The following is a 25,976-nucleotide window of genomic DNA, read 5'->3' as shown; positions in this document are numbered from 1 at the left end:
ACATTAGTGAACAATTGTAAGATTAGAAGGGATCTTTGCCCATTTCTTACATTTTTATACTGCCCATCTCGCTGTCCCAACTTACTCTGGGATGTTCAGCAGTTTGGAAAACTAGTCTAATACCTGCACCCCACTCAGGAAAAAATCCTCACACCATCCCATATCTAAATTTTGTTAGGAAACTCTCCAGTTAAATAGATATTCAACCAAAATCACAGTAAATCTTGATTTAATTTACAATTGAGGAAAATAGTAGAAACATTGCATCATAGCAGATCAATGAATCCAGAGTCCCTCAACCTTTCTGGTTTGTGAACCGGCATAGGGCCTTGTTATTTGAGATCCTGTCTATCTCCTGTAGTTTCTGCCTTCTATCGTGTTTCCCAAAAAATAAGACCCAACCAGAAAATAAGGCCTAGCATGATTTTTCAGGATGCTCGTAATAAACCCAACTGGCTTGTGAACCGTGCTAATGGCTGGTAAGCGCACACACTGCTTGCACGCTACTTATGCAAGAGGGGATGCACCCATACTTGTGCAAGCTCACCCGCTGCTTCCACAGCCCAGTTCTGAACAGTTCACGGCTCAATAGTGGACCACGGCCTGGGGGTTGGGGATCCCTGAAGCAATCAATTGTATGCCTACATATAATGAAAACTAATGAAATTTGAGAAAGGAAATGAAAACATCTCACATTTCGGGAGGAGTAATATTAAAAACAAATCTTAACTAGATGAGTGGGGCAACAGTCTCCAGTCTCAGTGTCAAATACAGAGGAACCTCCGGTCGTGACCGCTACCCAATTTGGTCGTGACTGGAAGCAAGGCTGACTGTGCATATCTGGACCAAAAAAAAAAAAAAAAAGGCACAGCAGAGAAAATAGCCGTGGCTTGTTTGATTGCCACCTGGGGTTGACCAGAGTGAAACATTTAGCAGATTTTTTTGGTCAGCACCCGATTTCGTCATGGTCAGAAGTGTTCATGACCCGAGGTTCTACTGTATGACCTTTGAACAATATGAATACGGTCATACATAAGAGGTTGGAGGAATGGAATGACCTAGCAGGATATTTTCTTGTGTATAATGTGGGAGAGAGAAGGTGGTTCACTGAAATGTTTTATTTTTTAGTTGTATTTGTTTCTTACTTTCCTACCTTTATGATTTTTACAGTAGCAATAGCATTTAAACTTACTGCTCTATAGCGCTTTACAGCAGAGTTCCCCAATTTTTACAGCTTTGTGGAATGGCGGGGGAGAGGGAAAGGCGATAGTTCTGTGTAAGCAGCTAGCAAGCGCATGCACGGGTGCACAGTCCATTTGTGTGAGCTGTGGGTACATGTGTTCATTGCTTGCGCAACTGAAACATGTGCGTGTGCACACATGCTCGCCTGCAGCTTTTGTGTCGCAGTTCTGAACAGCTCATGTCCCATTAGTGGGCCACAACCCAGGGGTTGGGAACCTCTGCTTTACAGCACTAAGCAGTTTACAGAGTCAGCATAGACACACACACACACACACACCCAACCATTTGAGTCCTCATTTTACCGACTTCAGAAGGACGGAAGGCTGAGTCAACCTTGAGCCCTTCAGGATCGACCTCCTGGCAGCGGACAGAATCAGCCTGCAATACTGCATTCTAACCAGTGCGCCATAGCTCCAGGAGGACCATTTACTCCTATCTCCCTATGGTCCTATGTGCAATCTGTCACATATGTTTTTCTTTTTAGGGGCTACGGGTACAAAAAGAACCAAGATGGAATCTTCCTCGAGGTTTGAGTTCTTCTCATGAAGAAAAAGGAGAACTTTCGTTTCTGAAAGAGTAAGCTAACATCTGTAGTGTGTCTTTTTTTAATAAATAAAAATAAGGAGCCATACAGAATGCTATAGTCAGGGGTGGGTTTCTACCGGTTCTGTCCACCTCTGTAGAACTGGTAGCTCTGAAGAGCAGCAGACAAAGAACCTGTTCTATGTCTGCTGATCTTTTTGCCCACCCACCCACCCGGGCTCTTATCTGATCTTTATTTCCTGATTTTTCAACTTCAGCTGCCGAACGAGGCACAGCTGCAGTTTAAAAAGCAGGAAAAAGGGCCTTTTTGAAAGGCTGCTTCTCTGCACGCAGCGTGCCGATGACGATTTACACGCATGAGGCTCACAGCGTGCAGGGAAGCACATCGTAAATCACCGAACCTTGTAAATGACCGAACTGGTAGTTAACCCTGTCAGATCCCACCCCTGGCTATAGTTACATGATCACATAAAGCACAACAAAAATCCATACCTCCTTTTTGTCGTCTGTAATCTCAAATTTCTTAAGAGGCTCTTTTGCTTGATGTTGCAGTTGCGCGCTGTGCTCTTGAACAGTCACAATCTCATCTGCATCCAGGTTGGCACATATCTAGAGGAAGGAAAGTTATTTAAGTTATGGGATGGTTAAGTGTGGGCGGCGTTTTGGAAGCAAATGGCATACAACCTTAACGGTGACTTTTCATTGCTTACTGGTGCAGAAGCACCTGAGGAGCCACCCTTGAGCATCTCTTCGATTGTTTCTTGAGAGGGATACATTTAAGGCACGTTAGCCTAAATCAGGGGTGTCAAACTGGATTTCTTTGAGGGCCGGGTCAGCATTGTAGTTGTCCTCTGCGGGCTGGCTGGTGGTGGTGGGGAGATGGGATGGATGGCAGATGGGACAGATGTCTCCTGCAGCACTCTGCCAACCAAAACAGGGCCTGTTTTTGGCCTACACGGCCTCCTGCAACACCCTGCTGGCCAGAACGGAGCACAGGAGGGTTGCATGTGGAACCTGTGCTCCATTTTGGATGGCAGAGTGTTGCAGGAGGCCATCCAGGCCAAAAACAAGGAACGGGGGGGGGTCTGCTCACGGGCTCCCCACACCCTATTTTCACTAGCAGAGGCACTGCGGGCCAATCCTTTTTCCAAGCCAGCCCCGTGGGCCAGATTTAAGCATCCCGCGAGCTCGATGTGGCCCACAGGCCTTACGTTTTGACGTCCCTGGCCTAGACAGTAACATGTTCAGCAGCAGCACACCAAAGGATCCTCCTGACTATTGTGAATGGCTTTGCCGTAGTTCGACTTTTGCCTCTCAAGCAGATTCAAGATAGTGTTGCTTGGAGACAGTCACGCCTCAGAATGCAACCTATTAAGTGGTTAAGTTAATAACAAGGTTGGTCAGTGAATCAGGCTTCCCCATTGAGTGTGCTTGTCAGAAGGAAAGGTGATTACATGACCCCTGGGACATTGCTAGTGTCATAAATACAAGTCAGCAGCCAAGCGTCTGAAATCTGGTCATATGACTGTGGGGAGGCTCCAAAGTGTGAAAAACGGTCATAAGTAATTTTTGTCAGTGCTGTTGTAATGTTGAACGGCTGCTAAGTGAATTGTTGTAACTTGAGGACTACCTGTATCAGAATTATTTCTAAAATCCATATTCATTTTGCTTGCATTTAGAGCAGCGATAGCTAGGTTTATAACTTGCAAAACCCTGGTTTTATTTGGTTATACAATTTAAATGAGTCACAGTGTCTGGATTCATGTGTCTCACCAAATTATGAATCATGATTTATAAACTTCCAGGGCTAGGCTCTCTCAATAGTTCCTGCCAAATCCCAAACTGCAATACATACACCCTTAAGGTCCAGGAGGAAAACTAGGATGTCAGTCTAAAAAATAAAAAGAAAATTACATATATTACTCCTTGTAGGACCACGCAAACCCAGGGCAAATTCTTAGTAGCTTTGGTAATAACTCCTCAAAGGTGTTGACTGATTTCCCATGTGAAAGCAAACTCTCTGCTCCAAGCAAGATCTCGCACTTTATAACCAGCAATGATAAAGTTTGCTCTTGCAAAATATTTGCCACAGTTCTATGATCGTGTATAACTTACTGTTAGAATATGTTCCTCTGCTTTTGAATGAGTCGTTGCACCTCCCACTCCGGGTGAGGCTGTCAGCCCCAAAATCTGAGGCTGAGCCACCAGTGGTTTTCCTTCTTTCTTTCGCTTCTCATTTCCTCTTTTTTCTTTTAAGTAGTAACGCATTATATTGTTATAGACAGCTTCTTTCTGGGTATGATGGCATTCGTCAATGATCATCAAGGAGAACACTAGAAGACATGTTGTGCAAATTGGTTGTAGCTCATATGCACTGTAGTATAACAAACTACTTTGCTTTTGATCAGACTGTTTCTTGTGAGTCCTTTGAATGTGGTTGTTTGTTTCCTTGTAGGCATTTCATTGCCCGACTAGGTAACATCATCAGTGGTAGTGGGTTTGTGGTTTGCTTCCTGTTTAAATAGAGTAGCTTGGCCTGCCAGTGTTGGTGGAGGAGTGTGGTCTTCTTTTTAGTGGTTCCCTAATTAGGGTATTGTTTTCTGCTTCTTTGTTTCCTTAGAATTTACGTGAATTGGGTACTGTTATATCCTAATACCCTCTAAACCAAGGGTGTCAAACTCAATTTCATTGAGGGCTGCATCAGGGTTATGCTTGACCTGAGGGGGATGTGTGTGGCCAGCTTGACATAGCTCGTGTCACGGTGCCTGTGGCCCGAGGCTTCTGCCATCGAAAATGGGCTCCCGAGCTCGGTTTTCAGCTGCAATGGCCTCTTGCAATCCTCTGCCAGTGAAAACGGGTGCTTGACCTCAGTTTTCACTGAAAGAGGAGGCACCACGGGCCAGGTTGCTGTTTCCAGGGCAGCCTAGCGGGGCAGATCTAAGCACCCCATGGGCCAGACCTGACCCCTGGGCCTTGAGTTTGATACCCCTGTCCCAAACCCTAATGAAGGAACTACTAAGGAGACAATCAAGCAGAAAACAATATTCTAATCAAAGAACTACAAGAAGAAAACTGCACCTCCACAATACTAGCACACTACTATATCCAAACAGGGAGCAAACCACACATCATTAGCACTAATGATGTTATCTAGTTAGGTAATAATGAAACATCTGCAAGCAAACAGCCAAGCTCAGGGAGCATCAAGGAGTCCACAGCTCAACTCTGAGCTACAGGTGTCTTCTTCTACTGGTAACATCAGCTCCTTGCTTTTCTTAACATTTCTTGCTTGCTTTCGAGTCGTTTTACACGGTGTATTCAAATGGTGGGATATACTTCTAAATATACAGACAGATAATAGCCTGATGCTATTCCTATACCAGAACTGAACAGATGGAGATCATGGGTAAGCCAATACTAACCTCTGAAAGTCTATGTGGTCTCTGCTTATTTACAGATCCTTTACACATTTAGTACATAGAACTGCAGAGGTCAGTAAATGTGTTTGGCCAGACAGGGTCTTAGAAGTCCTGCAATTAAAATATCTTTTTTACAAGGGAATTCCATATTCATTCAAATGTGTGTATAGTACCTTTGGGGAGGGGGGGAATTGTACTGAAGTCTAACAGAGAGTCTAGCAGGCTGGGACATTTTTGCTTTACGTGATTGGGACTATTGACTTGAACAATTACTTATGATATAAAACATATTTGGCAGTATCATCAGGAGAAGACGTTTCAGTCAGCAAAAACTTAAACCATCTGGAAGTTAGGTTAAGATTCCTCGGCTGTGTCTTTGTTTAACTGGCAATTCTTTTGGCTGAGGGAAGATGGAGAGAAGAGCAAGTGGCTAGTTCTCATCAAGAATTGATCTGCAGAAAAACACTTAAAAGCAACAACAGCCAAGCTGAATCTGCGACTACTATTTCCCAGAGCAACATGGCTTTAGCCAATCCAAGGAATTTCTGCAAAGTTCTTTTGCTATAGCGCCTATCCATATGTACATCAATGAGAGACTGAGTCTTCCAAACCATGCCAAATTCTCAGTATATAGTGCCTATCCATTAATCCTCCCATGTAGAACTTTAAGAGGTTTGACAGATAGTCCTCATTCAACAACAGTTTGCAGTTACAACGGTGATGAAGTAGCAGTATTTGCAGTTAAGAGTTGCATGACAGCAAATTAAATAATTAATTAATTAAACAAGACCTCTGCAGGTCTGCAAAGCAAAAGAAAGCTGTAGCAAGATTTATAAGCAGTTATGGTTTCATTTAGTGACTCTTTCACTTAATGACTGGGTTTCCAGTTCCAGTTGTGGTTGATAAACAAGGACTATCTGTACTTCCATGGCAGGCTGCAGAATCTGTAGCCTAGAAGAAGTGGCTGGAATGAAACCTCAATCATTGGACATAGCAATAGCAATAGCACTTAGACTTATATACCGCTTTATAGTGCTTTACAGCCCCCTCTAAGCGGTTTACAGTCAGCCTATTGCCCTCAACAATTTGGGTCTTCATTTTACCAACCCCAGAAGGATGGAAAGTTGAGTCAACCTTGAGCTGTCTCAGAGTTTCTCTACTTGAAGTACACTTTTGTCTCTTGGGTCCATGCTAAGGCTGCCTGAAGTATTTTCTTCCTCTCTCAACAAACAGCCACAAATGGAGGGGACATTTTCTGAAGGAACCTGATATGGATCCCTAATTTAGCCTATAAACATTTTCTAGACTGATGCCTAGGCTTGGCAGTCCTTCACAAATGAAAGAGGCAGCTAGGACCAAATGTGTTTTTGAAGGATACAGGGTGGGTTATTTTTCACCTAGGACCGTACTATTTTTGGTGTGATTTTCAATCTCCATCAGCGGCAAGCATTATTATTCTAGTTATGCTGTAGGAAATGGGACTGATATCTTTTAAAAATGCATTTGTTGGGAGGAGGCCTATATGCTCAAAAGATATATTAAACTTTGTGAAGACTAATAGATACACCTTGCACCTTTTGAGGGTTCTCCAAGTAGAAATCATACAACATGAATATTGGTGACATGAGTTGGTGGTTATTATGGTGTGTGTGTGTGTGTGTGTGTGTGTGTGAAATAAGACGTTCTGTAGGTGGACTGCAGCTTGCTTACTTCTGCTGTAATACATTTGGTATTTGGATCTACACAGCTGTTTATACATGCCTGATAACTGGACTTTTTCTTCATCATCTTCATACACTTTCTCCAATGCATTCTCTAGGATCTTAGCTGTACAAATAATCACATCATAATCTCTAATTAGTTCAGGGAATGAAAATTTCAGCTGAGACGCCCCACTTAGTCCTATTGTTCGGTACGAATGCTTCAAATAGGGACCAAATTCATTTTCTAAATGCTGTTCCACCAATGGCACCTGTTTTCCAGATAGATAGAAAGAGAGAGAGAGAGAGACAGAGAGAGAGAGAGAGAAGGATATAATTAAACAGATGTTCATGACAGTGAACCAGGAATGTCAAACTGACGGCCTGCAGGCTGGATGCATCACGCACAGGCCATGCCCACCCCAGTTCTGCAAAGGCAATAGGTCTCGATATGTCACATGACAGAGTCAAATTTGACACCCGTGGCTTAGACCAACATTTTCCCCCTCCAGTTCTCCAGCAAGCATGGCCTTTGATGAGAGGACCTGAAATCCAATTATCCAGAAGAAGCCACTATGAGAAAGGCTGCTTACATAAAGCTCTTTGGTTATTGTAATGTTTACTTATGCCTCCTGGGTTGATCAAGAGATGGGAACTGTGGCCAGAAATACCTTTACCCAACTCTGGCCTGGTGCACCAATTGTGGTCTTACCTGAGACGGGAGGACTTTATTCCAGTGGCTCACACCCTTGTATCAGTAGGTGGTGCAAAGAGCCTTGGTGGCGCAGGGGTTAGAGTGCAGTAATTGCAGGCTACTTCTGCCTCTAGCCAGCTGCCTGCAATTTGGCAGATCGAATCCCACCAGGCTCAAGGTTGACTCAGCCTTCCCTCCTTCTGAGGTGGGTAAAATGAGGACCCAGATTGTTGGGGGCAATAGGCTGACTCTGTAAACCACTTAGAAGGGGCTGTAAAGCACTATAAAGCAGGGTATATAAGTGTTAATGCTATTGCTATTTGTATGTTATTTAGATTAGTGCAACATACTCTGTGTGAGGCTACCTTTACCATACAGCCTAGAAAGTTCAACAGGTGCCTAATGCAGCGGCCTAGTGCTCACCAGCAGTAGTTGGTGGGATCATATGATGTCCTATGGGGAAGGGTCCTGCACTGACTCTTTATTAGCTTCCAAATCCAATTCAGAGAGCCTTTTTTAAATTTAAAAGACCTGTAGGCTCAGCCTCAAGTTATTTGCATTGCTGCCTTTCTCTATGGGAGAATCTGATGGTGCTGAGAAAAGCAGCTGGTTGTTTCCCATTTTGGGAAGGTTGAGGGTTCTCCAAAGCATTTTTTTTCAACTGTAGGGAGTTGGGCCTCTGGGCTGGTCCTCCCTTTGGGGATTGCTTTAGCTCTGATGTCTTTCATTTTCAAGAAGAAAGACAGGACTCTTCTGGAGAGTGTTTGTAGTGGTGATGTCATTTAATTATTGTTAGTGGGTATAGGTATTGGTCTTTTGGTAGATGTCTTGTGTTTTACTTTGTTATATTCTGCCGATAATCTGTTCAGGAGGCAGTGAGATAGGAATTTGGTAAGTAAATATGTATCCAATAATTAAGCCTAGTAACAGGACATCAACACAAGTACAAAAAATTTCGTGCAACTAGGACTCCTGCATATTTTCCAGATCAACCAAAGAGCTCTAGTTATATACTTAAGCAAACAGAGGCAGAATTTCCTCCAGTCCTCTGAGGAAAGGCCAGCATGAACAGCTGCATCCTTCATTTATGCTAGGGGTGTCAAACTGGTGACCTGTGGGCCAAATGCAGGCCACGCCTACCCCAGCTCCACAAAGGCAAAAAAAATAAAATAAAAAATATTGTGATACATGATTTATGCACTTGATTTCACTTAAGGATTACAAAACCAAGTGATAGTTGCTTAGCTATTCCCACTGAAAGTCAGTCTGGAAGATACACAAAGAGAAGACGTGTGGAGGCTCTTCAGATCAGTATAGAATTTGTCCTTTTCAGAACTTGCAATTAATAGTTAATTAATAATTGATAATTCAATGAATCACAGAAATGATTTTGATCTTTGCAAAATGTTGTAAGGTTCTGCTGAGAGCCTTCTGGAGCAGGCAGCCACAATACATTTGATTCAATAAACGACATCCAGGTAGCTCAGGGGAGGGGAAAGTCTAAGGGGGAACATTTTTACCCTTTGGGACTTCACCCTTCATTCTGCTAAGCGGAGCCCAGAACTCCCATCTTGATGTCACCATGGACACCAGCAACTGCTGATAGTTACCGTTTATCACCGGATGGTTTACCTTGTTGACAAGAACTATAACCTTTCCACACTCTTTTGCTTTTCTTTTTTTATCTAAGTGGTCTTTGGCAATGTAAACGGCAACTCGAGTCTTGCCAGTGCCTGTGGGAAGGCATATAATAATATTTTTCCCTTCCAAAGCTGGTTTGGCCACTTCCATCTGATAGTCTCTCAGACTCAGCTCTTGTTCAGAGGAAGGTCTTTGATCTCTACTTTCAACATGATCTGCAGAGGAATGGAAAGTACAAATCATTGATAATAATAATAATAAAAAAAAGAAATTATGATGATTTCTCCTAGTAAGTGCTCCAACACTGGAGGTTTTGAAGACAAGAATGAGCAACCATTTATCTGAAATGGTATATATAGGGTTTCCTGGTTGAGCAGGAGTTGGACCAGAAGCTGGAAATTGGTCCCTTCCGGCTCTGTTAATCTGTTTACTTTAAAACTTATAATGACAGTTTAAAAACTTTAAAATCTATATGTCAGGATTCCAACTAATACCCCCCCCCCCCCATGAAAGAACTCTGAGGCCTGAGGTTTCCTCAAAGAACATTTTATTAGGGCATGTCATATTGGCACAATGCTGATGAAAACCGGCTCTAAAGTCACACCAGTTTTCCCCTTAATTAAAAGTAAACGTTGGTCACTTCCCCCAAGGCATCAGTCACATAGTCCAATCAGCATACAGCCCAAATGATGGATGATTCCAGTCTCCACCTCCCAACTACCTGTACGCATGACCTTGGTTCCCAAGGGAAAGAATGCTGTTTTGGTTATAGCACCCCAGCGATCTCTACGCCTCCCCTCTCCCTATCCCTCATCTCCAGTCGGTGTCAGCACTAAAGCTTTGAAGAAAAGAAGAAAACAGAAACCCCAGTGGAATAGAAAGATGGCCACTGTCTTGCCAGTTTCAGGGCTGACACTATAATTATGGTTTAAAACATATGTGTAAAATATTATCATATTCTAAACATAGACAGAATATAGAAAATAGACTGGAATGAGAGAAAAATTACCAGAAAAATATCTGATATTTTAAAATATTATTTCTGGTAAAATTGTCAATGTAGGCCAATCATCAGGAAAATCATCATAACGATATTTATAGATAGGATAATAATTATTATTATTATCTTTACTGTCAGAGTACAACATGTGTACAATGAGATTGGCTGAGCCTCCCTTCGTGCCGCCCGCCCCCCGTAACACAACTCACAGTGAGGACAAAAGTCCCTAATCCAATCCCAATCTTATTACACTATGTGACCTTGTTGCACAATGCACCAGCCCTGCAAGTCTATTATACTAGGTTGATAAGGAATGGCCATACCTTTTTGTACAGCTAATTCCATTAAAAGCTAACTAAGCTAACAGCACTTACTGAAGCTTGCATAATACTTCCTAATGGACATCTAATTAGAGCTGCTTGCTTTATTTCAGCTACAGAAAATTATCATCCAAGAAATCTTTTCTGCTGTTATATAATCACCACTTCTATTGGAAAAATTGTCCAATTTGTGGCCCAGCCTCAATGTTAGGAATGTGTCTGTGGCCACTTTGTTCCTTCTTCCCAATATCCTGATATCCTCTCTGGCTATTAGAAAGCTATGGTGCCACAGTGGTTAGAATGCAGTATTGCAGACTAATTCCGTCAACTGCCAGCAGTTGAACCCAGGCTTCCATCCTTCTGAAGTTGGTAAAATGTGGAGCCAGATTGTTGGGGACAATATGCTGCCTCTTTAAACCGCTTATAGAGGTCTATAAGGCACTATGAACCGGTATATAAGTCTAAGTGCTATTATTATTCCTATTCTCTCACAGAGATGCGTTAAATGGATAATTATCAGCACCGAATGAGGTATCAGTGAACCTGAATTCGAGAAGACCATTCTTCTGGAGGAAACCTTACACAGAAATGCCCTCCTAATCTCTAAGCTACAAAGGTTACCACGTGCTAAGGCGGTGCCACCTTCTCTGAAAAATGATAGCCCAAAAGTTCATACCTTTCTTGGGGTGAAGTTACTGCAGGAGTTACTGACACTGGTTCATGCCTTTCTCATTAACTATTACAAGACAGCAATAGCACTTAGACTTTATATACTGCTTCACAGTGCTTTACAATCTTCTCTAAGCAGTTTACAGAGTCAGCATATTGCCACCAACCATCTGGTTCCTCATTTTACTGACCTCAGAAGGATGGAAGGCTGATTGAACCTGGTGAGATTTCAACTGCCAAATTGCAGGCAGGTTGACAGTCAGTAGAAGTAGCCTGTGGTACTGCATTCTAACCACTGCGCCACCATGACATGTAGTGCCTATACAGTAGAACCTCTGGTCATGAACACTTCTGACCACAACCAAATAGGGATCCGACCAAAAAATTCACAACATTTTTGAATTTGGTCACGGTTCAAAAATTGGGTGGTGATCAAACCTGACTGTGGCTGATTTCCCCTTCCACGCCATTTTTTTTTGTAAGCGCATGCTCAGTCAGTCTTGCTTCCGGTCATGACCAAATTGGGCTATGGAACGAATTACGGTTGTGACTATTGGTTCTACTGTGTAACTTATGTGAGAGGGGAGAAGGTCTACTATAGATTGGATTCTGTGTAATCCATAATGATGCTACAACTGTCAAGAAATAATGGCATCTCCTATGTATGACTTATATGGAGCTATCCAAAGTGAATCTGTTATTTACAACATTATTAGGGACTCTGAGTGAATGATATCTATTACAGTAGTGCTACAATGATTTTCTTTTTTTCTAGAATTGTTCTGATATTTTTGTTAGACAATACAAGTTTAAAATAGCAACACAACTGGTCAAGTGCCATAAACTTTTAACTAAACTGTTTCCTGCTATAAGTTCCCAAGTCCTGGAATAAAGAATGGAGATAGCTAGATAGATGTAGACTGTTTTCTGAAAACCACTTCAGTGTACATTTTAGCTATACTTTAGCTATATTATTAGCTAAGGCCATTTTAAGATAAAAAAACACATGCTATCATGATCCCCAGGTTTAATGCTTTATTCCGTCTTCTATAATTAACATTGTTTGTTCCAAATGTGCAGAACAAAATTGAAACGTGCAGAAATCAACAGAACTGCCTGTTCAGAATGTGATACACCACAATTACTTAATGGTTAGACAGCCAGTATACAGCACTTAATGTGAAGTGTGGTAGATCTACTGGTCTTCCCTTCAAATATATATTGTTCTTGTTTTTCTATCCACAATACTTGAAGATAATCTAATTTTAATAATAGTAACTTGATCAAGTGAGCATGGAACTATATCTAGGCCTAATTACTCTTCCATATAAACTATCTGCTAATATTTTTTAATTTTTTTCTTTAAAAAGGTAGGCAATAAAAGAGACAAAAACAAAGGTGAGGAAAAAGAATGCATAGATCAAAGGTTGAAATGAAAATATGTTAATTAGAGAAAGATTAAAAAACATTTTTGGAAAAAAAGACAAAGGTTATGTCTAGTTTAGTGAAGAGGAAGACTAGGGATGATGACATGGTAGAAGTTTTCCAATATTTGAGTTCTCCAAAGCATCTGAGGGCAAGCTAAGAATAGATGGAAACTTATCAAAGGTTGAATCAAAGGGATTCAACCTAGAACTAAGGAGAAATTTCCTGACAGAGAGAACAATTAATTAGAGGAAAGGCTTGTCTTCAGAAGCTGTTTTTAAGAGACAGGACAGCCATTTGTCCAGAATAATATAGTCTCCTGCTTGGGCAGGGGCTGGCCAAAAGCCCTCCAAAGTCCCTCCCGTTATTCTGTATTCTGTAATCTTAATATTTATTACCATCTCTCTTTTTCCCGCTCAAAAGTCATAACCTTTTCTATACTTCGGGCTCAAACTTATACAGGCTTGCTAGCAGGGGTGGGATTCAAATTTTTTAACAACCGATTCTGTGGGTGTGGCTAAGTTGGTCGGTGTGGCTTGTTGGTCATGTTATTGGCTGGGCGTGGCCAACTCATTATCACTCACATCGAGGCATGCATCTCCTCCCCTGGCCTCTCATGACTGTGGGGATGCTGCAACAGTCATAAGTGTGAAAAATGGTCATAAGTCACTTTTTTCAGTGTCATTGTAACTTTGAATGATCACTCCACACAAGCAAAGTACCAGCAAAGGAGGGGGAAAAAACTCCACCCACATTCCTGAGACAGGAAGTCTAATCCTGCCAAGAATGTAATAAGGGTCAACGGACAGGCAGTTTCTGTAAGCAACACTAGAATGTTTCCTTCCTGCCTTCCTTACAGGATTAGGCCAGTAATTTCTTCTAACAACCGGTTCTCTGAACTGCTTAGAATCTTAACAACCGGTTCTAGCGAATAGGTGAGAACTGGAAGAATCCCACCCCTGCTTGCTAGGAAGAAAAGTTTACTGCCCTCTGACTGTAGGCAGATATAGGAGATGGATAAATTTGGGCAAGGATCGTGACCATGATCACTCAAAGCAGATGATCTGGGTTACATTGGCTTGTGCTTTGGTTACCCAGGTTGCAGCATTCTTTTTCTGTGCCTACCACTTCCCCATTTATTCATACCTATTTCCTGTATTCTTACTCATGTTTATACTTATACCTATTATCTTGTAAGCCAAGGGCCTTCAAACTTGGCAAGTTTAATACTTGTGGACTTCAACTCCCAGAATTCCTGAGCTAACATGACTGGAGGAGGAACTCTGGGAGTTGAAGCCCACAAGTCTTAAAGCTGTCAAGTTTGAAGACCCCTGTTATAAGTGACAATCAAATCAATGAAAATAAAATAAAATAACATTGTGAATGGATTAGCTAGCAAACCTGCAGCTAAAATCAAAAGGCAAAGTGATCAGAGAGAAAAGAAAAGTTACAGGCTGCAAAAACCACATAGTATGACCAATGTGGATTATGGGAGAATTGAAGCACGCACCGTTGGGCAGAAAGAGTCTGCGAGCTACAAACGGAGATGGTTCAGACAACTTACACTTTTGTAGGCAGAGGAAGCAGTAACATAAATTAAAGAACTCAGCAGCCCCCACTTCCCGATCCTGCTACCATTTGGCCTTGAACACAAAGCTTCTATCGCAAGAAAAAGTTGACTGAGCATATGCTTCTAATTTCATTTCATGCTTACCAGAGTACAAGGGGAAAAAGTCCTACCTGAATCATCACTGTAAAGGTTCATCTGTCCAAAGCTTGCATCCACATCACAGGCATTTGTTTCTTGCAAACTGACATCAGGTTCTGGCAGGTTAAATATATAAGCAGAAGAGTAAATGTCACAATGCACTGTTATTTCTGCCTGTTTAACATACTTTGCTGTTTGATGTAATCCCTTTCCTTAATCTTATTCTCATTAAATAAGTAGGTGTTTCTAATAGTGTAAGAGAGGCAGAAACTGCTATGAAATGTTTAAAGCACAACTGAAAACTTATGAATGTTCAAAATGTTTTTTTTTTCCTGTTTATATTTTCTGTGAGTTTTACTAGTTCAGACACTTGGGACACAAACTTGAATCATATTCAGGCATGTGGATCTCTCGTGAGGAATCAAATATGAGGAATCAAAATCTATTTATATATGCCTATATCAGAGATGTCAAACTCAATTTCATTGAGGGCCGCATCAGGGTTCTGTTTGACCTCACAGGACTGGGGTGGGCGTAGCCAGGGTGGGTGTGGCCAACTCAAATGAGGGGCGCCTTAGGAGGCCCAAGCACTCTACCAGTGAAAATGGGCTTCCCAGCTCCATTTCCGGCTGTGACGACCTCATGCAACCCTCTGCCAGTGAAAACAGAGCTCCATTTTTGCTGGCAGAGGCACCGTGGGCCTGTCCTTCACTGTTTCCAGGGTGGCCCCACAGCCCAGATCTAAGCACTGGCCCACGGTCCTTGAGTTTGACACCCCTGGTCTATATTTATATCCATATCCATAGCACTTAGGCTTAAATACTGCTTCATAGTGTTTTACAGCCATCTCTGAGCGGTTTACACTCAGCATATTACCCCCACAACCTGGGTCCTTATTTTATGACCTGGGAAGGTTGGAAAACTAAGTGAACACCTTGACTGAACTCCTGGTTGTGGCCAGAGGCATCCTGCAATAATGCATTCTAACCACTGGCCACCTGTACTAAAGTCTCTCTATCTGTCTGTCTCTCCCCCTCTGTATTTCACAATTGTTTTGTCCTTACCTTTTCTTTTCTAAATATAAAAGAGAAAGACTGGTCCAAGGTCACCACCTGGTTTTGTGATCTAAGACAGGACTATAAACCCACAGTCTCCTGATTTCTAGCCTGGTGCCTTAATCACTGCACCAAACTAGCTGTTTCTGATTTATATTAGGTAGTGCATAATTAGGCAGGGTAAAGAAACCTTTTGCTTGAGACCATAACATTAAATTTGCTTTATCTAACCCACATTTAACACAAGACGCAATGGGATTTATTGTGGTTAAAAATTCGATTATGCAGCAGAAGAAGCAGATCTTCTTAACACGGATGGATAGAGTGCCACCTACTGATTCCCTAGGTATTTGAATCAAGATGAATACTATTCGAATGGCGAGGATCCTACATTTAGGCAAAAGTATAAAACTGAGGTAAAAAAACATGATTTGCAAAGTTCTATTTCAGCAAATGGCCTTAGAAGGATGAAATTCATTCGTCTCTTCCAACACTGCAGAAGATATGAAAGGGAAAATAAAAATAAAGAAGGATTCATTTAAAACTATATCAATACCAGCAAAATGCTGGGCTGGAAAAAATCATCCAATTTCTTACTTATAAAATTACATACTTATATAACCCCTTACTTATTTTAAAACTAAAGACTGTATGCACAGTTGGAGATGAGAACAACCTATTTAAATTAAGAACAGTGTCTTCTCTTCCTTATTTAAACAAGCTCTGAATCCATTTATATACATTTCTTGGACAGACTGGTGTAATTGAATGATAACAGCAACAGGAATGAGTCACAACTATGTTTCCAATGGGCAGAGGGAGGAAAGCAAAGTTACGTCTTCTCTTTCAGCAAATGGAGGAGCTAGGAGGTGCTATGGGTAGAGAAAGTTCACAATTAATTCTAGCAGGGTGAAAATTGTACCATGATTAGGAAATGCACTTTCTTTGTAACTGTTGTAGAACTGATGAGGGAAATTGGGGGGGTGGGGGGGGGCAAGGTTTTTGGGAAAAGAGGGATAAAAAATTAAAAGTTCCTACATATAACGAAGAATGTGTATGTTTGTTCTAGCTCCATATCCTCCTTCTCCCCAAAACACTCTTTGCCTTTTTAGTGATTGTGACATAGTAAGAGAGAGACACACACAGATTTTGAAAGCTACAGGCTATCAGGCAGATAATATCAAGCTAGGCTGATAAGCATTCTGGCCAGTGTAGTGCAATTTCCTCGGAACCGATGCCCCTGTTTCTTTCCCTATACCTATATTTTCATAGTGGAAGTAGCACGGTACAATTACAACTGGATCCTAACATAACGTTCTTTATAAACACATGGAGTGGGGAGTGGAGGTAGAGAGAATATAACCCTATTTTTTGATCTTCAAATGAAATGCAAATTGCATGCTCAGTGGCTAAGACGCTGAGCTTGTTGATCAGAAAGGTTGGCAGTTCGGCAGTTTGAATCCCTAGCACCGTGTAACGGAGTGAGCTCCCATTTCTTATTGCAGCTTCTGCCAATCTAGCAGTTTGAAAGCATGTAAAAATGCAAGTGGAAAAATAGGGACCATTTTGGTAGGAAGGTAACAGCGTTCCGTGTGCCTTCAGCGTTTAGTCATGCCAGCGACATGACCAGAGACATCTTTGGACAGCGCTGGTCTTCAGCTTTGTAACGGAGATAAGCACCGCCCCCTAGAGCCGGAAATGACTAGCATGTATGTGCAAGGGGAACCTTTACACTCATGTGATCAAAATTCTGGTGCCTGGCCTGGCTGTGCCAATCTTCTTCCCAAGGTTGTACCCTTGTCCAAATTGCATGTGGCTTTGTCCAAATTGTGCGCAGCCTTCTCATGAGTTTTTGGCTGGCAGGCACATGAAAAGACAGTTATAGCTGTTTCAGTGAAAAAGAAAGATGCTTTCATTCTACACTTAGGGAATAGAGGAAGAATACACTGCTCAAAAAAATAAAGGGAACACAAAAATAAGATATCCTAGATCTGAATGAAATATTCTTAGTAAATACTTTGTTCATTACATAGTTGAAGGTGCTGACAACAAAATCACACAAAAATTATCAATGTAAATAAAATTTAGCAACCTACAGAGATCTGGATTTGGAGTTACACTCAAAATTAAAGTGAAAATAAAACACACTACAGGCTGATCCAACTTTGATGTAATGTCCGTAAAACAAATCAAAATGACGCTCAGTAGTGTGTGTGGCCTCCACATGTCTGTATGACCTCCCTACAATGCCTGGGCATGCTCCTGATGAGGTGGCGGATGGTCTCCTGAGGGATCTCCTCCCACACCTGACTAAAGCATCCCCCAACTCCTGGACAGTCTGTGGTACAACATGGCATTCGTGGATGGAGCAAGACATGATGTCCCAGATGTGCTCAATTGGATTCAGGTCTCGGGAACGGGTGGGCCAGTCCATAGCATCAATGCCTTTGTCTTGCAGCAACTGCTGACACACTCCAGCCACATGAAGTCTAGCATTGTCTTGCATTAGTAGGAACCCAGGGCCAACCGCAACAGCATATGGTCTCACAAGGGATCTGAGGATCTCATCTTGGTACCTAATGGCAGTCAGGCTACCTCTGGCGAGCACATGGAGGACTGTGCGGCCCCCTGAAGAAATGCCACCCCACACCATTACTGACCAAACCGGTCATGCTGGAGGATGTTGCAGGCAGCAGAACGTTCTCCACGGCATCTCCAGACCCTGTCACGTCTATCACATGTGCTCAGTGTGAACCTGCTTTCATCTGTGAAGAGCACAGGGCGCCAGTGGAGAATTTGCCAATCTTGGTGTTCTCTGGCAAATGCCAAACGTCCTGCATGGTGTTGGGATGTAAGCACAGCCTCCACCTGTGGATGTCGGGCCCTCATACCCACCCTCATGGAGTCTGTTTCTGACTGTTTGAGCATCCGCATGCACATTTATGGCCCGCTGGAGGTCATTTTGCAGGGCTCTGGCAGTGCTCTTCCTGTCCCTCCTTGCACAAAGGTGGAGGTAGTGGTCCTGATGCTAGGTTGTTGCCCTCCTACGGCCTCCTCCATGTCTCCTGATGTACTGGCCTGTCTCCTGGTAGCACCTCCATGCTCTGGACACTACACTGACAGACACAGCAAACCTTCTTGCCACAGCTCGCATTGATGTGCCATCCTGGATGAGCTGCACTACCTGAGCCACTTATGTGGGTTGTAGAGTCCGCCACATGCTACCACTAGAGTGAAAGCACCACCAGCATTCAAAAGTGACCAAACCATCAGCCAGAAAGCATAGGAACTGAGAAGTGGTCTGTGGTCACCACCTGCAGAACCACTCCTTTATTGGGGATGTCTTGCTAACTGCCTCTGCTTTCTACCTGTTGTCTATTCCATTTGCACAACAACATGTGAAATTGGTTGTCAATCAGTGTTGCAGTGGACAGTTTGATTTCACAGAAGTGTGTGACTTGGAGTTACATTGTGTTGTTTAAGTGTTTATTCTTTTGAGCAGTGTATAAAGCTACATTTAGTGCTTTTATGGTGAACGTCATTTCTTCTTGAAAAGCTTAGGACCCAATGTCTTTAATTTGAGGGAGATTTGGCATTTTTAGTTAAATTGATTATGTCAGAGGAGAGCAAACTTTTCAGATAGAAAACACCATGAAGTGATTTTACATAATATTGCACATGCCATCCTCCCAAAATGTTAAATTGGAAGAAAACAATTTTGTTTTGGCTTCTTTAATTAAAAATTCTTGGAGAACCCCGTCTAGTGTATGTATGTATGAATGTGTGCGTGTATATATATATATGTGTGTGTGTGTGTGTGTGTGTGTGTGTGTGTGTGTGTGTGTGTGTGTGTGTGTGTATGTATATATATGTTTTCTGAGGTTTTCGCAGGTATTTGTATGTGACGTTTCGATGAAGTTTCATTCATCATCTTCAGGCTTGTGTCTTCGGCTTTGTGCTTCTCGGAGTAATGTGAGCTTGCAGCTGCTTCTTCCTTTTAACTGCTAGTGGGGGTGTGACTTGATTGGGTGGGGGCTTGGCTGTGTTCTGATTGGGTGGGGGTGTGTTCTGATTGGTTGGGGTGTTGGCTGTGTTCTGATTGGCTGGGGGTGTGTTCTGTTCAGGTGGGGGCTTGGTTGTGCTCAGGTTAGTCTTAGTTGCTGGGGGATTTGAGCTGGTGAGCTGTGATCCTGCTGTTTGGCTTCGCGTTCGTGGTCGTGCCACATCTTCATGGTGGGCATCAGTTTGCTTCATGTATGGGTCGGAGGGGTTTGAAGCGGGTAGTGATGCAGCTGCAGTACGGCTTCTGGTCCATGGTCTTGTCTCATCTTTTGTGTGGGTGTACTTCCATCGCTGAGATTATGATACGAGATGATACCTCCTGCCTACCAGCCATTTGGAAACCCACCCTCATGAACAAACGAGTACCTAACATGAAGAATGACACCAGACCCACACGCACGAGGGCCATACAAGATACTATCACCACACTTCCACGTAGAAAGCAGACTCACACCCACACAGAAGATGAGACACGACCCACGGACCCAAAGCCATGCCGCAGCTGCATCACTACCCACTTCAAACCCCTCCGACCCATACATGAAGCGAACTGACGCCCACCATGAAGATGTGGCACGACCACGAACGCGAAGCCAAACAGCAGGATCACAGCTCACCAGCTCAAATCCCCCAGCAACTAAGACTAACCTGAGCACAACCAAGCCCCCACCTGAACAGAACACACCCCCAGCCAATCAGAACACAGCCAACCCCCCAACCAATCAGAACACAGCCAACCCCCCAACCAATGAGAACACACCCCCACCCAATCAGAACACAGCCAAGCCCCCACCCAATCAAGTCACACCCCCACTAGCAGTTAAAAGGAAGAAGCAGCTGCAAGCTCACATTACTCCGAGAAGCACAAAGCCGAAGACACAAGCCTGAAGATGATGAATGAGACTTCATCAAAATGTCGCCTAGATACTTCCAATTTTACATGGGAGAAGACCCGAATAACCAAAGATCCATACACACACACATGTAATGGCATCCACCACTTTACAATATTAATGATCAGTTATACAAATTATATGTAAAAATACTGGTAGCTGACAAATCACCTGAAATTGCAGGGAGGTCTTCAAATGATTTTTCTGATACATTCTTGCCATCCTCCAGAGCTTCTTGTAATTCAGTTCTTGGCTGCAGATTCTCCACAGCTTCTGAGTTTGGTGCCTCATACATTACATTTGATGAATCAGAACCTCCATTTACGCCTTGTTCTGTTCAGCCAAAAATAAAATGTTGCACTCCATGACTGAAGCTTATTCATTTAATTAACCGTTCAATTAAGGGCCTACATGAAATCGATGGACTTTGGTTTCTAATATACAATTCGGGATGTACTCAGGGCTAAACTGAAAGAAATCTTGGGAGTTTGATGATCAGAACCTGCCATCTGTCACTGGCTGTCCATATTCATATATGCACCCAAATAACAGGTATGAAGGAACCTTAATTTAAGGCTTACAAAGCACAGTAGCAAGAATCAACTTTTGAAAGTAGAGAACTTTCAGAAGGCTTGAAGCTTTAAAGCAGGCCTATTAAACTGTTAGCCTGCGGGGCGGATGAGTCACATGCAGGCCACACCCCAGCTCTGCAAAGGCAAAAAATGTCAAGATACGTCACGTGATGTGACTTGAGTTTGACACCTGTGCTTTAAAGTGCAGCTGTAAAGATGAGGAGAAAAACAAAAATAAGACCACAGACCCTGGCAACTCAGAGAAATGAAGTCCTACTGAAACAAGTTTATAGCCAGTAAGGAACAGATCTACAGGTTGTCTATTTAAAAACAACTTTCATTGTTTTTAGCATATCTTATTCCCGAGTAAATGTAGAAACAAAGAAAGTAAGCCAGTAATAATATCCCAACACAATATTATCAGTCTCTACTATATATAGAAGAACAGGTAGCCTTCAACTTACAATCATAATTGGGATCGGGACTCCTATTGTTAAGCAAGTCCGTCATTAAGCAAGCTGTGCCCAACTTTACAACCTCTTCTGCCTCAATCATTTAGTGAATCATAGAGTCGTTAAAAAGAATCATGTGGTCATTAAGCAAATCCAGCTTCCCCCATTGATCACACCTGTTGGAAGCTGGTTGGGGAGGTCAAATGATCACGCAACACCTGGATGCTGTAACTATCATAAAATACATGCTGGTTACCATGCATTCAAATGTTCATCCTATGACAGGTAAGTGCAAGCACTAATCAAAGGCCACTGTTTTCAAGGCTGTCATTACTTCAAATGCTCACTAAACGAATTGTTGTAAGTTGAGGACTATATATAAGCATAGGTCAGAAGCGAGTCAATTCATTTCAAGACTGTCATTTCCTTTCCAGTTGAAAATTTAAACCGATTATATTTGAAACACAGTTATGCTCCTAATTTTACGTAACCTTTGCAAAATGCGTATTCTTTCTTCCTATCCTTTGTTTAATGATTATGCTATTCTGTGATGATCAGTAGCTAAATCTGAATCACCACAGAAATAAAAAGGGTTTGGTCTGATTGCTCATTTACTTACAAAATGGTTGTCCGTATCTTACAAATTTTTACGAAGGACCTGTAAAGTCACAGGCACAACTGCACCTCTGTATCCTCACCACGATCCTGAACTCTTCCTTTTAAACAGCAATCCCTATGGAGCGAAACTTTCTTAGGTGACAAGCAACAAAAGCAACACCACCAGCACACAGACATTTATCAAAACGTGAAGCTACGCTGAAACTCATGAAATTATATTATTACCGTTTGGGTGCCCACTTATGTAAGCGGCCATGTTTGCATGACCAGCTTTACCCAGGACTTCCAGAAAAGGTGAGAGCCATTCTTTCTTCTGTGTTATCCTATAGAGCATTTCTCTCACTGCCGATTTATTCCCCTGTTTATCCTTTTCGATGACTACCTGTTTAGGAAAATCAAAGAGGCAAGAGAAACATTTCGGTAAGATCCTTCACAATGCATATCAATGTCATTTCTTATTGTCAACTACGGGGAGTCTGTGATCTATGACTACTAGAGGAACGTTGTGCCTGATTTTATGATTGTTTGGCCATATCGTCAAGTGAATCGTGTGTTTGTTAAGCGAATCACGGGATTGTTCCTGAATCCTGCTTCCCTGTTAACTTTTCTGCTTGGAAGCTGGCTGGGGAGATTGTAAAAGAGAATTCTGATCACATGACTGTGTAGATGCTGCAATAGTTGTTAAGTTACTTTGTCAAGCACCATTTCACTTTGAACTGCCACTAAACGAGCGGTAGAGATAATGGTGTTAAGTATCTGGGGGTGCAGATAACGAACAGTCTGGTCTCTCCGTACATCATCCTTAGTGAAGCGTGCAAACCAGCACCTGTATTTCCTGTGTTGGATGAGGAGAGCACATATTTCTCCTTCTGTCCTGGCCACTATTTTAGAGGCATCATTGAGAGGGTCTTAACAAACTGCATCACTGTTTGGTTTGGTGGCTGCAGTGCCTCAGAGAGAAAGTCCCTACAGAGAGTGGTAAGGACAGCTGAGATTATAGAAAGCTCACTTTCTGTCTGTCATTCAGCTTTTAAGTGCTATGTGCTTAGACCTCAAAGCATTGTTAGAGACCCCGCACACTCACTTCATAGTCCATTTCTGATGCTTCCCTCTAGGAGGAGGTTCAATTTATAGTAGGACTACCCAATTCTGTAACAGCTTTCTTCCCTATGCCAGGGGTGTCAAACTCGATTTCATTGAGGGCTGCATCAGACTTGTATTTGACTTTGGGAGGGGCTGGGAGGGGCCATGGCCAAGATGGGCATGGCCAGGTCGACGTCACTTGTTGACGCTCAGTTTTCAACCACAACGGACTCCTGCAGCCATCTGCCAAAAAAAAGGGATCTCGGGGAGCTCTTCCTGGGCTCCGTTTTCGCTGGCAGAGGGCTGCAGGAGCCCATCACAGCCAAAAATGGAGCCTGGGCAGGCCACACACAGCCTCCCAAGATTTGTTTTTGCTGGCAAAGGGATGCAGGAGGCTGTTGTGGCTGAAAATGGAGCCTGGGAGGGCTCCCCGAGCTCAGTTTTTCCCAGCAGATGGCTGCAGGAGGCCATCGCAGCTGAAAATGGAGCACGGCAGGTTGCACACGGCCTCCCTGAGCTTTGTTTTTGTTGGCAGAGACACCGCAGGCCAGTCCTTTGCTGTTTCCAGGATGGTCCCGTGGACCAGATTTAAGCACTCTGTAGGCCTTGAGTTTGAAACCCGTGCCCCTATGCTATCTGACTGGTAAACTCGCAAGATTCATACTTCTCACTATGTACAAAGTATACATCCCAACTAGACTGTGTTGTTTCTCTGGGTCATATAGTATAGGTGGGTGTATGCATAATTTTGTATTTATTTATTTTGTCATGTTTATGTCATGTATATTAGAGGTGGAGACCCTTTGAGAGCTATAATCAATGAAATTTCATTTTAATGTATGCCGATTAGTGTACATTCAAAGTAACAAAGTTATTCTAGGGCCTAAGTTCTAAGTCTAAGTAGTCCTTGTTTAGCCTTCACAATTGGGACCAGCAACCCAGTCATTAAAAGTGGTCACTAAGTAAAACTGTGATCTTGCTTTACCTGTCTTTTGCTTTATAGACCTTCAAAGGTTGTAAATGGCAGGATTTGTCATAAAGTTGCTTTTTCATCATCACTGTTAGCTGTGAATAGCTGCCAGGCCCCTGCTAAGCGAGGGCTACCCTTTATATGTTACTCCCTGTGTTTTCAAAGAGTTATACTTAAAACAATATCCAGCTCTCTTCTGAGCAGCATTTGTCAACTCAAGCTCTGCTAGGTGACCTAAAAGAAACAAACAAAGTCCAAGAATGTTCAAGGCAGATGCCTTGTCCTAGTGGCAACCTGATTTGGAAATACTTCATTCTTTTTGATTTCTCTCATTGTTGCTACAAGAAACTGCTGAGCTAGAACTCTCCAGCTCCAAAGTCCCCCAAACACATGGTGAGTTTCTTCTAAGCACTTTACTTTATGGTTACACACCTAGACAGAAATCGTGCTCAACTAAAGGAAATTATTTGCATCATTAAAGATATATACTCGGAGAACTCCTAAGTTCTAGACCAGGGGTGTCAAACTGGATTTCTTAGAGGGCTGTAGTTCTCCATGGGCCAGCTGGGGGATGGGAAGACGGGATGGATGATTCCTGCAGTACCCTGCTGACCAAAATGGACATGGGGGGTGCACATAGCCTCAACACATGGCCCTCCATGCCCCGTTTTGGCTGTCAGGATGCTACAAGGAGAACTTCTAGGCCAAAAACGGTGCGTGTGAAGGCTGTATGCAGCCCCCATGTGCCGCGTTTTGACTACCAGAGGCATCATGAGCTGGTCCTTTGCTATTTCCAGGACGGCCTCCATGGGTTAGATTTAAGCACCCCACAGGGCAGATCTGGCCTGCGGGCCTTGAGTTTGACACTTTTGGTCTAGAGTCTCTTCCTCCCAATCAAACTATCTAAACTTTACTGTCCCTTATTTCTCTGGAATGCAGTCACCCTCTCCCCCTTTCCTGGGAATCCAGACTACATTCCACCACCAGAACTGTACTCAGATATAATAAGTAGCAGTGGTGCAGCAATAAAGCTCCAGCATACACATTTTATGAAGACATCAACAGCCCCTTAGGGGACAGCAGTACAATCTCATTATTATGCTCTCCCCCAGGCCTTGAGTTGGCAGCAAAGAACACTCCTGCCTTACACTTTTAAAATTAGGATAAGTTTGTGACCCAACAAACAAAATCAAGAAGCTAGACAACCATGTTACTAATTTAACAACTGCAGTGATTCATGTAATTTAACAACTGCAGTGATTCATGTGCAAGATATGCAGGGATAGTCCTCAACTTATAACCCACAAATGAGCCCATAATTTCTGTTGCTAAGGGAAAAAGTGAAGTGAGTTTTGCCCCAGTTCACAACCTTTCTTGCATAGTTAAGTGAATCACTGAAGTTGTTAAGTTAGTAACCTGGTTGTAAGACAAATCTGGTTTCTTGACTTTGCTGGACAGGTCAGAAAAGGTGATCACATGACCCCAGGACATTGCAGCAGGAGAAGGCAAATGACAAATTGTGCATTGTGATAGACTCCACAACTTACATACTAATGTGCAACATTGTGATCCAAGCATGAAAATGTCATGAAGCATCCACTGTTTTTGGCATCGTGGTGATTAGGAGCAGAATTCTAGGGTCATGGAGCCTTCATGTTTAGGAGTGTTTACTTCAAAAATCCCCCCTGTGAATACTTGATTGTTGGTCAGCCCCAGCGTTAACCATATTGGTTAAGAAATAGGAAATGTAAACAAATATACTGCCCAGAGCCTCTTATGAGGGAGCTGGTTAGTTTAAACAATTAGCTAGAAGAGAGCGAGTGGGAGCTCTCTAAAGTAGGTATTGTGGACAAGATTCATTTGGCAAAACTATATGTTTTCTCCAAGAGCGTTTTGTAAGGTAATAATCT

The 25,976-nt window shown here is 42.7% G+C and overlaps 1 protein-coding gene across 1 annotated transcript in view; it reads right to left on the bottom strand.

Moving 5' to 3' along the window:
* IFIH1 (interferon induced with helicase C domain 1) overlaps positions 1-25,976 on the bottom strand; it is a 35,000-nt gene that overhangs the window by 7,801 nt on the left and 1,223 nt on the right. Inside the window, exons 2-8 of the mRNA XM_026697146.2 lie at positions 22,239-22,395; positions 20,543-20,704; positions 14,394-14,477; positions 9,231-9,454; positions 6,966-7,176; positions 3,901-4,118; positions 2,278-2,394 (exon numbers count right to left, since the gene is read on the bottom strand). Of these exons, the coding sequence (XP_026552931.1) occupies positions 2,278-2,394; positions 3,901-4,118; positions 6,966-7,176; positions 9,231-9,454; positions 14,394-14,477; positions 20,543-20,704; positions 22,239-22,395 (1,173 nt within the window). The remainder of the gene's footprint in view (positions 1-2,277; positions 2,395-3,900; positions 4,119-6,965; positions 7,177-9,230; positions 9,455-14,393; positions 14,478-20,542; positions 20,705-22,238; positions 22,396-25,976) is intronic.

The sequence above is a fragment of the Pseudonaja textilis genome, chromosome 1 (genome assembly GCF_049901715.1).
Source record: "Pseudonaja textilis isolate UNSWEBS1 chromosome 1, rPseTex1.2, whole genome shotgun sequence".
Lineage (NCBI taxonomy): Eukaryota > Metazoa > Chordata > Lepidosauria > Squamata > Elapidae > Pseudonaja > Pseudonaja textilis.
The sequence above is the reverse complement of the archived record's forward strand: the minus strand, read 5'-3'. Positions and strand labels throughout refer to the sequence as shown.